This window comes from Limanda limanda, chromosome 10, assembly GCF_963576545.1.
Source record: "Limanda limanda chromosome 10, fLimLim1.1, whole genome shotgun sequence".
Lineage (NCBI taxonomy): Eukaryota > Metazoa > Chordata > Actinopteri > Pleuronectiformes > Pleuronectidae > Limanda > Limanda limanda.
Genome location: NC_083645.1, coordinates 25,878,800 through 25,893,031, shown reverse-complemented (window position 1 = coordinate 25,893,031; position 14,232 = coordinate 25,878,800). Strand labels below are relative to the sequence as shown.

The 14,232-nt window shown below is 41.3% G+C and overlaps 2 protein-coding genes across 4 annotated transcripts; one reads left to right on the top strand and one right to left on the bottom strand.

The window, feature by feature from the left end:
* Positions 1 to 457: 457 nt before the first annotated feature.
* Positions 458 to 8,822, bottom strand: LOC133011628 (nuclear cap-binding protein subunit 1). Of its 3 annotated transcripts, none has more exons than XM_061079423.1 (23): positions 8,666 to 8,822; positions 7,557 to 7,645; positions 6,878 to 6,978; positions 6,632 to 6,788; positions 6,415 to 6,522; positions 6,120 to 6,241; positions 5,893 to 5,962; positions 5,467 to 5,682; positions 5,279 to 5,376; positions 5,128 to 5,191; positions 4,926 to 5,036; positions 4,243 to 4,307; positions 4,066 to 4,128; positions 3,869 to 3,943; positions 3,561 to 3,664; positions 3,293 to 3,415; positions 2,978 to 3,080; positions 2,385 to 2,478; positions 2,193 to 2,296; positions 1,934 to 2,051; positions 1,681 to 1,842; positions 1,448 to 1,561; positions 458 to 1,005 (listed from the first exon to the last, which is right to left on the bottom strand). In XM_061079423.1, the coding sequence occupies exons 1-23, from the start codon at positions 8,697 to 8,699 to the stop codon at positions 892 to 894; spliced, it is 2,409 nt and encodes an 802-aa protein (XP_060935406.1). In that variant the 5' UTR covers positions 8,700 to 8,822; the 3' UTR covers positions 458 to 891. The 3 variants fall into 3 exon arrangements, with proteins under 3 accessions (XP_060935406.1, XP_060935407.1, XP_060935408.1); XM_061079424.1 differs by having other exon boundaries at positions 1,681 to 1,824; XM_061079425.1 differs by having other exon boundaries at positions 1,681 to 1,821.
* Positions 8,823 to 9,103: 281 nt separating this feature from the next.
* Positions 9,104 to 13,531, top strand: LOC133011822 (thiosulfate sulfurtransferase/rhodanese-like domain-containing protein 2). The gene is made up of 9 exons (XM_061079732.1): positions 9,104 to 9,243; positions 10,777 to 11,066; positions 11,176 to 11,284; positions 11,383 to 11,502; positions 11,762 to 11,867; positions 12,083 to 12,198; positions 12,348 to 12,506; positions 12,712 to 12,850; positions 13,003 to 13,531. The coding sequence occupies exons 1-9, from the start codon at positions 9,109 to 9,111 to the stop codon at positions 13,230 to 13,232; spliced, it is 1,404 nt and encodes a 467-aa protein (XP_060935715.1). The 5' UTR covers positions 9,104 to 9,108; the 3' UTR covers positions 13,233 to 13,531.
* Positions 13,532 to 14,232: the final 701 nt, after the last annotated feature.

Sequence of the window (14,232 nt, the reverse complement as noted above, 5' to 3'; positions counted from 1 at the left end):
ATGAACTGTTTTTTTTTTTACAGTTATAAGACTACTAAAGATTGTTTTGTACTTTTCAGAGATAATGAGATTTGTTACACTTGAAGGACCTAATGTAAAATGAAAACTGAGTTCAAACATGTTATAAAACATTCTGTTGTAATGAAAAGCATCTTTATAACATTCTCTGAAAGTCAAAACTACAATAATGTTTTGTTACATTTTGTATTTCAGTGCCTTAAAATGTGAATAAACCTTTGAGTCTGACCTTTTGGGGTAAATCTGTCCCTCTGATGTAGAATATTTAATTTGTGCTTTATCAAATTCCTTGAATTGTGAGTCAAGTAATTCAGATATGTTGAATCTGTGAAACTCCCCAGCTCATATAAATGAGATCTGCTCCATCAGAAGAAGAGAAACCCGACAGGAAGAAGCTCAGTGGCTTAGGTTCAGAAAACGACAGAAACAAGCGGCAGGATAAAGACTCTGGAGAGTTTAATTATTTCCCACTTGCACAAAAAACAAATATAAAAAAGTATATCGCTCTTTCGATTCAGAATCTGTTGGAGCCGACCTGATCACTTCTCCAGCTCTGTCTGGACTCAAGACAGTTTTAAAAAGACCAAACTCACGAGAAAACAAGCAGAATGTAAAAATGAACCTAATTAAAAACAAAAGCAGAAAAAGGGTAAATACAATTAAAAATATCACTACAGCCAATTAATGACAGGATTTGTCAAATACACTCTTGCATATAACTGACGGGTTGAATGACACTAAACACAACAAAAAAGGGAAATTTAAAAAAAAAAACAACTAATGAGATTCTTGATGCAAGAGCTGGTAGTTTGTAATGTGTATGTTTAGCACAGGTACTGTGTGAACACGCGTACACATCGATGTCGGTGATTCTTAGAGCTGCAGAGCACAGAACTGCTGGTAGACGGCCAGGATGTGAGGGTCCAGCTCTGCGGTGAACAGCAGGTTCTCCAGGGTGCCCATGTACTGGTGGATGGTCACATGGTGCTGCACGGAGAGAGAGAGAGAGGACACGTACACTCAGGATCATTCAAACACTACGGAACCTTATCCTTTACATCTTATGGAGGGACTATTCAAATTGAAGCGGATCCACAAAGACGGGACGTGTTAGAACAAGAAACCCATCTTGATTTTATCTGGCCTGTCTTTGTCTTTGTATTTGATTTATTGTCGAGCCTGTTGTGAAGCTCCTTGTGTGAGTTTTATTATTATAAATCCTATGAGCGTCCTTCTAGATTTATATACGTTTACAATCTGGAGAAATACGTTTATGTGGATCCTTTTCAGAGTGAACAACCTTATTTACAAATAATCTAAAGAAAATGTTTAAAAGGTCATGATTCTATCTTAGATTTTTCATATATCCCAAGTTTTAAGAACCAGCCTATATTAACCGTTACTGTGTGTGTGTGTGTTTGTTGTTTACCATGAGGAAGATCTCCTGCAGGCGCTCGATGCAGCTCTTGTACCACGGCGTGCTGATGTCCACGCTTCCTGTCTCACAGCGAACCAGGTGCTCGGTCAACAACATGATGAAGCGCTGAGGGAGGAGAAGCAACATTTAACACAGTCTTTTATTTTTCCCTCCACCAGAGACATCGGCCGTTTGAAAGGACTCTGGTCCGATTCAGATGAAGACTTCAGAGATGGAAATGTTACCTGGAAGATGACGAGGAAGAGGTTCTTCTGTTCGCTCTGAGCCGACTCCACCTTCTCCTGTAGCCGGTCGATCTGCTCCTCCAGCTGACCGTCCTCGTCCTCGCTGTTCTTCTCCATGTCCTCCTCGTCCCCGCTGTCCTTCTGCTGGTGTACAAGCCCCAGCTACACTTTACTCAACAATTAACCTATAGATTTGAATCACTGATGTTCAAACCGAGTAACGTGGTGGAGAACACATCGAGGATGAACTTACCCGCTTATGCTGCTGTTTCTCCAGCTTGTCCTTGGCCTCCTCCAGCTCCACCTGGATCTTCTGGACGTGTTTGTTCATCTTTCGGATGGTGGAGTGCAAAATCTCCCAGGTGAAGAGTCTAGAAGGAGGTCAAGGTTGTTTTTAGAGAAAACATATTGTATTCAGGACAATGCAGAACACACTTATTTTATATTCCATGAGCAGAGAATGTAAAATAAAATGAGAAATGTAACGCAATTCATCGTTTCCTCTGCCTCACCTGGTGAACTCGTGAGCCATGTCCTGGGAGAAGAGCCAGTTGGCGACAGCAGCACAGTCGACAATCTGTGTCCGGATCATTTTATCCACCAACACGGCGATCATCTACGACAGGAAAACACAAAACTCTTCATTCAAGTCATTAAAAACATACATTTCCGTATGAAGCCCCCCTGAAGGACCCTGTGTTTACCTGTGGGTGATTCTTCCACGCTTCATAAACCACTTTCAGCATGTGCAGCTTCCCCTCGTCGCTGTCGGTCAGCGTCTTCAGGATCTCATGGAACCTGGAGGAGAAAGATGCAGCTGAGGAAACGGGTCTGGATTCACTCATTCAACACCAACACAAAAATCTATTTGTTTAGTTTAAATCTCAATAGTTATACAGCTGATGATTTGTATTATCTTCATTACTACACTGTTCTCTTGAGATCAAACTCTAGTTTAAGCATTTTGCATTTTAATAATAATTAGTCTGGTAATTAAAATATTCAGTTAAAGATTAAATTGTAGAGTGACATGTCAATTTAATTATGTAGTTTGTTAGTTTAAGTTTAATCATGGAATTTGCAGTTGAGTTCACATGTTCTACCAATTATACAGATTTTCTCATCAACTTCTTAAAGTAAATTATCCGCAAACGTTGAGGGTTTAACAGAATCACCTGAAGCCCCAGTGTCTGACTTGAACCAACTAATTTTAGTTTGTTTCTTCTGAGGCATGACAAGTGGTTTAATAAAACCCCGTGGCCGATGAAGAGGAAGGTTTCTGTGGAGGTGAACTCACTTGGCGAGGGCGCTGAAGGAGTGGCTGAAGGATTTGGCGGCGAGGTGGAGAAGAGTCTGCAGGAACACGTCGATCTTCAGAGGGTTGAAAGTCTCGCCTTCATCTGAGAGGAGCGGAAACAAAAAGAACAAAGTCAGAGACGGGTTTCAGGCCAGTGATCCACCAGCCTGGAAGAGTGAGAACAGAATAAAAACCCTTCAGGGGCGTCAACACATGTTAAAGGTGATTTTAGATTAATACGACAACTACTGACAAACTGTAAAATGATTTCTACATAGCAGGTAACATGTTCCTTCCACTAAAATGAAATAATACCATCGTCGTCTTCCTGGTTGGGGTTGGGCACTTCTTTGAGGATGGACATGATCTCTTCGTTGGACGCCCGGTTCTTGATGGCGTTCCCCACAGTGATGGACACTGGGTAACCTGGCAACGACGCTGCGATGCAGGAGACACATTCCAGTCACTTCATATCCAAATGAATATACTCAACACAGATTTGTTCGTACTGATAATCTCGCTGCTGCTTTTCACAGTAAATGTGTATTTGAAAACGTGCTGCAAACACTGAACAAATTCTTACAAGCGCTCTCGTCCATGTACTTGTAAATGAAGAGGGGTTCAGCGGGGATGAGCGCCGAGAAGGTCGGAGGGACGATGTCCACCATCCGCTGATGGTACGAAAGTCTGGAAGGGAAAAGAGCGAAAAGATGAAACTTTCCAAATAGAAAGGGAAACATGATAATATTCAACTTCATCCAGTTGAATTGGAGAACATACAGCAGCAAATAAATCAAAGTGAATGAAGGATTTTGAAAAGTACTGAGCTGCAGATTCAAAGTCATTTTAAACTCCATACAACTTAAGAAAAGGTGAATAATGATTTAATACCTCATAGACTTCTCCAGAACTTCTTTGACAAACTTGGGCTTGGGTTTATCTAGATCCACAGCCAGGCAGTCGGACCTTTACAGAGACACACGTTATTAACTGTAAGGTTCACATCTTATTTAAAACTAATGATCAGCTGCTATAAAGGTTGTGTGTGTGTGTGTGTGTGTGCGTGTGTGTGTGAAAGATTCACTGACCAGTCGTCCCAGCTCCATCGAAACTGGAAGTTGCTCAAATGGTGAGAAAACCAGTTTATTAGTCTGGGGAAGAAAAGGGGAGAAGGAGAGAGAATGAGTGATGGTGTCACTTCAGACAGGAAGCTCCTCATGGAGGTTCCACTCTCTGACAGGAAGTGGAATGTGCCGTCAGGTTACCTGTCTATGCAGGTGGTGTTCATGGTGTCCAGCCTCATGTACATCATCTCTGTGGCTTGGGCCAACTGACAGGCAGGGGTTAAGATAAAGTTTCTTTTTAACTGTTCAAGAGGTTTTTCTCTTCTGGGGTTTTCATTTATTGCAACTTACAACTATTAACCACCACATGTCCAGGATAATAGTTTTAAGATTAAGATTAAGATACATGTATTTGTCCCAAACACATGCACAGACATTCACAAGCACACTCATGCAAGGAGGGAAATGTAACCTCTGCTTTTAACCCATCTGGTGCAGGACACACAGAGCAGTGGGCAGCCATGTACGGCGCCCGGGGAGCAGATGTTGGGGGAGTAAGGTGCCTTGCTCAGGGGCACTAGACAGGGTAGGGAGAATCCTTTTGGATTTTTTGGACAGATCAATCCAGGTTCGTCTTTTTGTTGTTTCTCCGTGGAGTCGAACCAGAGACGAACCAGAGACCTTTTCTGCCCATAGTCCAAGTTTCTGCCACTAGTCCACTGCCGATCTCAGGTCAGTTTAAAGGGATTATATTATATTTTGTCCCCTTTAGTCAAAAACTACAGAAACATGTTCAAGTCCATGAAAATGGATCCTGATACAAGCTCAGATTTTTAAAGGGCTGGTGGAGAATGGAACTTTGACGTAAACTCAATCAAGGATACGACTTGAGGCAGAGAACCCGGCTGCAGTTTGCAGAGTTCTATCAGCAGTGTGGTGTACATGACGTCGAGGTGAGGCGGAGCGGGAAGCTGGAAAAGCTCCCCGAAGATCACCTGGACAGAGAAACACAAACATGTTCAAACCAGCCTTTAGTCTTTTCTTAAATGTCAGTGTGAAGTTTATCGAGAAACAAAAGCTTTATACCTCCACAATGTGATAGTTGAGCGGGATCTTGTTTTTCCCTGGATAACTGAGTAACTGAGCAGCACTGAAAGGTCATAAAAGAAAAATGAGACAGGTTAGAATATGTGCGTCAGTGGTCGGTTTGCAGAACACAATCCAACTCATCACCCACCATGATTTCCTCTCTTTCCAGTGAGTCTTGATGATGCAGTGCAGGTTTTCTTCGATGACAAATCTCTCCACAGAGTGACTGCCGGGCATCACGGGACCCTGGAGACAAAGAGCAGGAACATGTGGGATCTGTGACATTATCATCATATTTATGGCGAACCAAAATGTAATCAGGAGCATGTACTGTACCTCGGGGGCGTCGGTGTAGTCGAACATGCGGAAGACGACCTGGGGCATCGGATACTGAGCGTCGGGCATGTGGCCCGGGGGGGTGAAGGGGGGCAGGTTGTGCTGCAGAGCCTCACACAGGACGCTGTCGAAGGCGATGTACGGGCGAAGGATGTGGCGCTCCTGCCATCGGTCTTTTTTTAGCTTCTGAATCTGACTCCAGAGGCAGTCCAGGTACTGAGGAGGGTGAAGAGAGAGAGGGTCAGGTTCTAACAGTGACCTGAACGCTGGATCTATCAGAGACAACCGGTTTCCTTCAAGAATGAACAGAAACTTCATGTGGAAATGAAAACAAGTCCTAAACTTCACTATAGCTGTGCAATGGGAATGTGTTGTGTATTGTTGAGTAGACTATTGGGAGAGCTGTGGCGCTGCTGTGTCTCTCACCTCCTCTTGAGGATGAGGCTTCTCCGCTGTCCACACCTGCAGCATCGGGACATGAGTCTTTACTCTCCTCCTGAAAAACAAGAAGTTTGTAGTGATGCAAGGATCTGCTGACAGATGTGAAAAACCAGCGGCTGGGTTATGAAAAATGTGAGCAGGACAAATGAGCCTCGGGAACAGTCGAGAATAGACAGAGAGAAGGGGGGAGAATACAAAAAGAAGAATCGTACTTGAGGTAGCCCTCGACCTGACTGAGGAGTCGGTCCATCTCAACGTCCTTCTTCTCGTAGAGCTCCTTCCCGACCCAGGGCAGAGAGGAGAGAACCACGTACACAAACCAGTCCGACCGAACCTGGGGACACAAATAAGATCCCGTCCATCACAGCAGCTTCGATACTCAACATGATGCAGAATTAAAACTGTATCTGTGTTAACTTCCCGTCCCACAATGCATCTCTTAAGCAAAGATGTCAAGATATAACAAGATGCTTGCTACTGCCCGTATTTCCTCTACATTCCACCCACCTGTGGTACATCCTCCTCTTGAGTAACACTGATAAAATTTTCAAACATGGCCACCATCGAAGGAGCGGCAATCACATGGCAGTTGACCAAGTCAGACAGAAAACGAATCTGCAAAAGAAAAGAGGTTGTTTAAAAATGCAAAACATGTAGGTGTATATATACAGATGTTACAATTAAAAAAGCCAAACATCTGGTGTTTATGCAAACTTAAGATTACCAAGTAAACGGCTTCATTGTACAAGTTGTTTTTCAAGGTTTCTTTGAGTTGTCTGATCATCGCCTCGACAAACTCGCCCCCGAAGTTGTAGTTTCTGGCGTTGAGGAGACCGACTAAGGTTGTGTAGACAGTCAGCTTCTCAGGTAGGAGGCGGGCGCTGTCAATAAAACACGATTCAATGATTACCACCACCTTATAAGACTAATTTTTCAACCAATGAATAGGTGAGGATTTGTGTAAACTTACACAGCACATAGAATGCGCAGGATTTTGTTTTTGTAGTTTGGGAGGTCGGCCTCTAGGACGCCAGCGAGCCCCTCCAGGTTGCTCTCCAGGGACGACGTACTCTGAAAAAGATAAACAAAGGAATTTAAATAAAGACCTTAACAGTGCAACTCTTTGTTGAACCACACATGACCTCAATTCAACAAGATTCAAGATTTTTTATTGTCAAATGAACAGAGATAACATGAAGTAGTCACTGTCAATGAAATGCTTGGGTCACACACTCTCTTTAAGCAATGCTCAGTAATTTCAACCCAAAAAAATAAAATAAAAATAGTATAAAATATAATAAAAACAGAATAAAATAGAATAACAACGAAATAGAATATCAAAAATTTTGAAATAGAAGATACAATATATACATTTACAGATGAATGTTCAATTTGTGCAGTAGTGCAAATATTCAAATATGCTTATTATGGTGCTGGTGCAAATATGGCAAATATTCCAGGGTGCTGGTTTGGTGGAGTTATTGCAGTTCAGAGGAGTTTAAAAGCCACTTATAGTTCTAGTGTTTGTTTTAGGCAGTAAACTGTGATGTTAGGCTCACTCTTCACAGAGGGTTCAATCTTCAGTGAGGCCATCGATATTAAAAACATAGAACATCACACATGTGTTCCTTCCTGTCCATAGTCCTCACCTTCTCCCCCACACGACATATCAGTGACTCCAGACGATCCTCGATCTCGATGGGCTCAGATGTTCTCCTCCTTTTATGAGCCTGACCTCCTGGAAGGTTAAAAGAGAAACACAATGATGAACGAGAAACACGAGCGAGGAGATTTACCTCGAGGGGCAACACTGAAAAGAAAATCCATCAATACACAAACAAAAACAAAATGTAAAAGGACCAAACAGCTGTCTTTATTTGTGGTTTCTCAGGTCAATTTAACACAGGAAGACGAGTTTACTTGTCACTGAACTTAATGAAATAGTTTAACTGAGGCTAATGTAGAGGACCAGGGGACATTTAGGCTTTGAACTTGAACCTGAATTTGACTGTCGGGGCTCAGGGACACTTTGATGACACCATGGAGACATTTTATGTTTTGTCATTTGTTGAATTCCATTGTATTTGAGTATTTTATCTTCGCTCTTATAATCGGTTTTCCTGTTCACTGTCCTTTTAAATTAATATACACTTCTCTCACTTTATCATTTTAATATACTGCACTGATTTGAACCGTTTGTGGACATGGCATTGTTGTCATCATTGTTTTCTTCAATGTGGACGAATAAAGTTGTTTTGAATTGAATCTGTCCCCATTTACTTCAATGATATTTGGATTTAGCTGCAACAAAGTTTACCCTTGAAACTCTTTCAGTGTTTTATGGTCGCACCTACGTCACCCCCCCCTCTATCGTCATATTAGTGAGTAAATAATGACGGAATTTACATTTTGCAGATTTTGCAACACATTACAGATATGATCATTATTAAACTTTTACAGCATTTTATACATTAAACTAATATTTATCATTCCCAGAAGCTGGTAACCGCCCCACGCGTTAAACGAGCTGCTAACGGTGAAACGTTCCGGGCGAATTAAATCGTCACAGAAAAAGTTTACTTCCTCTTTTAATATTATAAATATTATTAATATCTATTTGGAAAGTAATCGGGAACACAAACATGACGAAACAACCCCATGTCAGAGATTAACGCGAGCAGACAACACACGCTAACGCTAAGCTAGCTGCTAGCATTGACACACTGACACACACACACAACTCGCAGCTTCCGGTTACCGTCGTTCTCGTCGCTGTGTCGTCTCCGGGACATGGTTCCTCTCCGCGGGGGGTGCGGGTGCAAAGTGGACTGGAGGTTGAGGGTTCGAACACACGGGTGTGAAAGTGACGAGCACGTCGGTGCAACGAGCAGGAAAATAAAAGCGGTGCGATTCAATTAAGTCACTTCCGGGGTCAACCGGAAGGTGCAGTGCCTGTTTTTCATCCGTCGCCCGGTGACGGATTTGTCTGGTTCCTCCCCGCTTGCGTGTGTGTGTGTGTGTAAATAATACCTTCTTTTATTAAATCGTGTTTAACATGACAACAACTTTTAATCATCACAATACAACTGGTTTTATTTATTTTAATTATTTTTAATTTAAGCCGCAAAGCAGAAGAAGCTCAATGAGAGTTTGATCAAATCCCGCCACTTCCGGTTTCCTCTTGTTGACATTTTAACAAACATGGCAGCAGAGGATCCATGCTCCCAGTTCCAGGACTGGGAGCCGGACTCGTCCACGCGTAATGCTGGTGGTGTGAAGCAGGAGAACCAGATGTGTGCGTCACAGAGGAGGTGCTACAGCCTGTGCAGGAGGAAGGTGAGAGAACACGTGGGTTTAAACCAGGAAGCTGGGAGTCTGCAGTGTTACAGACAGAACCAGAGCTGGACACTTCCACTGGAGATATAATATTCAAACTTCAACACAGCTGGAATCACAACATCTGGAATCACACATGCACATTCATCAATCGTCCAAAAGTGATCAGTTTCTTTAAAGGTCCAGTGTGTAAGATTTAGGTGAAAGGGATCTACTGGCAGAAATTGAATATAAAAATAATCCGAGTGATATTTTCACGAGTGTGTTTCATCTAAATTGTACAAATTGTTGTTTTCTTAACTCTAAAATGGGACCTTTTATATTTAAATACTTTACATCAGGAGCGAGTCCTCTCTACGGAGGCGGCCATGTTTTTTTACAGTAGCCCAAATTGGACAAACTAAACCTCTTTGATTTTTTATGACAACTGGAGGCTACCTCAGGTTATCTGTCATGTTTGGAAGCTGGAAGGCTGCAGTGTTACAGACAGAACCAGAGCTGCAGCTGGACACTTCCACTGGAGATATAATATTCAAACTTCATCATACATCAATTATCTAAAAGTGATCAGTTTCTTTAAAGGTCCAGTGTGTAAGATTTAGATGAAAGGGATCTACTGGCTGAAATTGAATATAAAATAATCCGAGTGATGTTTTCACGAGTGTGTTTAGTCTAAATTGCACAAATTGTTGTTTTCTTAACTCTAGAATTGGACCTTTTATATTTCAATACTTTATATTTACATCAGGAGCGAGTCCTCTCTATGGAGGCGGCCATGTTTTTTTACAGTAGCCCAAACTGGACAGACTAAAACTTTTTGTGTTTTTTATGACAACTGAAGCTACCATAGGTTCTTTGTCATGTTTGGGAGCTGAGGTTGAGGTGAGGGGTGTTCAGCTGCAACATGTAACTTCACCACTAGATATCACTTAGTCCTACACACTGAACCTTTAATATAAATGTATAGACATTTAGGGTTGCAGGTGCTCAGATGAAAGAAGTGGGCACCCATTTCCTAAAGTTAATAGAGAGAGAGAGAGAACATACACGTATAAAGATTCAGAAATCGTCAGACTGATAAATCGTACCTCTATGAATATGTATTGGCTGTTATTTGAACGTGTGGTCGCAGTTTCTTAAAAGTAAGATATTTGGGAGCTTCCGTCTACTATGTTTTTCATTTCAGTTTTTAATTAAATGTATACTGTTTTTACTACTGTATTACCCTGCCTATAATGTATTCATATTTATATATATTTATATTTTTATCCTGCTCATAGTGTATTCATCGTCCCCATATCTTACAATTCCTGTTAATACTGTAATATTCCATTTATATTTCTACTGTTCAGATCTTATTTATTTACTTTTTCACTTTAATATGCATAATACTCTGCAATTTTACTGCCTTTTTTGCACTTCTGGTTAGACGCTAAACAGCATTTCGTTTTATATGTACCTGTACTGTGCAATGACAATAAAGTTGAATCTAATCTTATCTAATCTAATCTCATTGCATTTCTTTCTCCTCAGTCCTTCTCTGCCTTTGTGGCATCCAAGAGCGCCGGCAGTCAGGAGGAAGGAGACGCATCCTGGTGCTGCTGCGGCCAGACCTTCAGGGAACACTCGGCTATTCACAAACACGTGGCCAGGACTCACCAGGGGGAAATAAAGCAGCTGACACAGACGACATACAAGTATTTTTTAAAGCAACTGGAGGAAGAAGCTGAAACACAGGAAACAAACGAGCGCAAAGCCGAGGCGGTGGACATTTCTGCCTGGATACCCGACACCAGCCACATTTCTGAGGATCAACTTCAGAAGTAACTTTGAATTCTGTCATTTGGGTTCAGTTGTCGTGCAAGTTGTGTCTTTGATATGCTAAATTATAAAATCATAAACACTGATGGGTGTTCCCTTGTTGTCCACCAGGGGTCCAGGAAAGGTCGTCCTCTTTTATCACTACGGTCAAGTGGAGCAGCCGCAGGTCATCTGTGCTTGGCAGAAAGCTTTGTGTGAAAAGCTCCACCTAACTGGCAAGGTGGTCCTACACATACATATTTACATCTGGAATAGATTGAAAAGGAGGAATCGTTTAATTCAATTTATCTTTCCCATTCAAATGATCCCGTTCTGCAGGTGAGGGTGGCGTCCGAGGGCGTCAACGGAACAGTGGGGGGCACCGACATGGCGACGGACATTTACATCAACGCCATGTGTTCACATCCTTTCTTCAGGATGGAGAGGGAGGATTTTAAGGTCAGTGTCCCACTCACTTCTCTTCTGTAATGTCACATATATGTTATATTGCAGAGTCATTTTTATTGTGATAACAGAGAATCATCTGAGGAGAATCAGTGAAATCTATAACCTATACACATGATTTAGGGAAGCCTTTAATTAATTTAGCAGAAAGTCTTATTGCAAGCTCTTCATCTCCATCTCTACCTTTCTTTTAATTTAGTAACATTACATTATTATTATTCTATAAAGTGTTTGTTCCTGCTTGTGCCTGCAGACCAGTGATGGGGGTGCAGAGTGTTTCACAGACCTCCGGGTTGGGGTCTATAAAGAAATCGTCCCCATGGGAGTGGACCCTGATGTCCTCTCCTACCAATTAGCAGGTGCTTTATTATTACTGCAACACTATGAAATGGATTTTAATTGTCGTAATAACAAACAAATTGCCGTGGGGCTTTTGTGGTTGTTCCAGGAAAACCAATTACTATGTCAGTAAATGAGCTGAATTCCTTTTTTACAACAGCTGGTATTCTAAGCTTTTAATTTGTGTGGTTTGTGAAGGTGCTTGTGTCAGAAAAACAGTATTTTCTCCTGTCAGGAATTCATTTGGAGCCGGAGGAGTTTCACAAAGAGGTGGAGGCTCTTCTGACCAAAGGGGATTTGTGCACTGACACAATTCTCCTCGACTGCCGCAACTTTTACGAGAGCAAAATTGTAAGTAATTCATTAGATTCCCTTTTTGACCAAATCTGAGTCTTTGTTTATTATTTTACTGATATTTTAATTTAAATTCCCTTGAGGAAGATATTTGAAGTCAGGCTGCAATGTTTGTCACAAACTGTCATTGTTGTTTTTTCCTCCAGGGGAAGTTTACTGAGTGTCTGGCCCCAAACATCCGTAAGTTCAGCTACTTCCCGGACTACATCGACCAGAACCTTGAGCTGTTCAGGGACAAAAAGGTTCTCATGTACTGCACAGGAGGGATCCGCTGTGAGCGAGGCTCCGCCTACCTGCGCTCAAAAGTAGGTGGACCTGTCTGGATCTTACACTGCAGCATGAGATTTAAATTATTTATTTTGATTGATAGATGTTCATGCAGGCTGCTGCTTCTTCACACGAGGGAACTGTTAAATCCTGATGTGCATTTGTCCTTATTCCACTTGTTCCTTAAGATAGAAGCTAGGTTTCAGTTTACTCTGATCCTAACATGTCCTGGCCTCCTTGTAGGAAGTGTGCAAAGAGGTTTACCAGCTGAAAGGTGGAATTCACAAGTACCTGGAGCGTTTCCCAGAAGGTTTCTATCGTGGAAAGCTTTTTGTGTTTGATGAGCGTTACACCATCTCCTCCAACACAGACATCATCTCAGGTTAGTGTTTCCTCGCTGTGTTACAGAGCTCTTTTTAAGAATTTTAAATAATTAAAATACAATTTAATAATATCTAGAATATTTCCTTGCTGTCTTGTGTCAGTCTTTGAGTTAAAAACCTTTCAAAGTTAAATATTTCCGTGTTTGGTCAGACTGCAGGTACTGCGGCAGTCCATGGGACCAGTACAAGCTCTGCTCCACCCAGTTCTGCTGCCAGCTGGTTCTGTCGTGTCCCAGCTGCAGACGGGACGGACACATGTCCTGCTGTCCCACCTGCCAAACCAAGGGACGGGCTCAGAGCGAGACACCGTCCACCGCTCCACATCAGAGAGAGGAGTGCGAGTGCACCGACGGGCGTCCCAGGATCCCTCAGGATGTGTAACCTCACAGTGATCAAACAAGAGTTCCAAAGGTCACATGAAAACTGCTGCATTTACAGGGATAGTAAATATTATATATTAACTATTGAGTATATTTTAAGTCATCCATTTGTTGTACAAATGTTGGGGTTTAAGTCAGATTAACTGTATTTAGGTGGTTAAAGTAATCTGTGAATCGGATGTAAAATGATTAGAGTTGATTCCTATTTTATTGAAACACACCTGCAGAATTCATGAGTTTTCTGACACTGATTTTTAACTGGAATGCCTTGTCATTAATAAATAATACTTTGTCCCAGGGGGTTTTGATCTCATTGTGTGTTTGTGTGTGCTTCTTTGTGTTTTATCTTTTAAAATCAGTGTTTTATTAGTTATCTCTGTTCATTACATGCTTTTATTTGTCTCAAATGGTAATAGATTTATATTTATTCTAAATGTAGTCAATTCGATGTTAGGTTTCCTAAAAATGTGTAGATACAAAGCAAATACACCAAAACCAGGAAGAATTTATATCAGCTTTCTTCTGCTCTGAACTATTGATTTTAGACTTCACTTGACAGAGGAAATTCACGTGTAACTTAAAAACTGAGAAAAGGCATCTGGGAAAACTAACAAATCAAAATTATACAATAACAAATTAAAGAAATTTAATTTAATTCCGATATATATTTTTTTCCTTTATTAACTTTATCGATACGGTAGTTCTCAAAAACAACAGATATTAAGAAATATATACAAAATAAATAAAGTGCCATTCAGAAAATTACTTAAAAAAGCCAAGAACAAACTATGCAATTTATAGGAAAGGGTCTTGACACAGGACACTATTAAATCATATCAGAACCATTAAGTGCAACAGGTTCATAGTAATAGTAGTTTTTGCTTAAAATGTAATTGGACTGTTACTTATATTTCCTGAACTTTTACAACACAAATACTTGAAACATTGATTGTGAGAGAAAACTGCAGTGCGTGCAAAAAAGGTTTAATTCACTTTTTAAT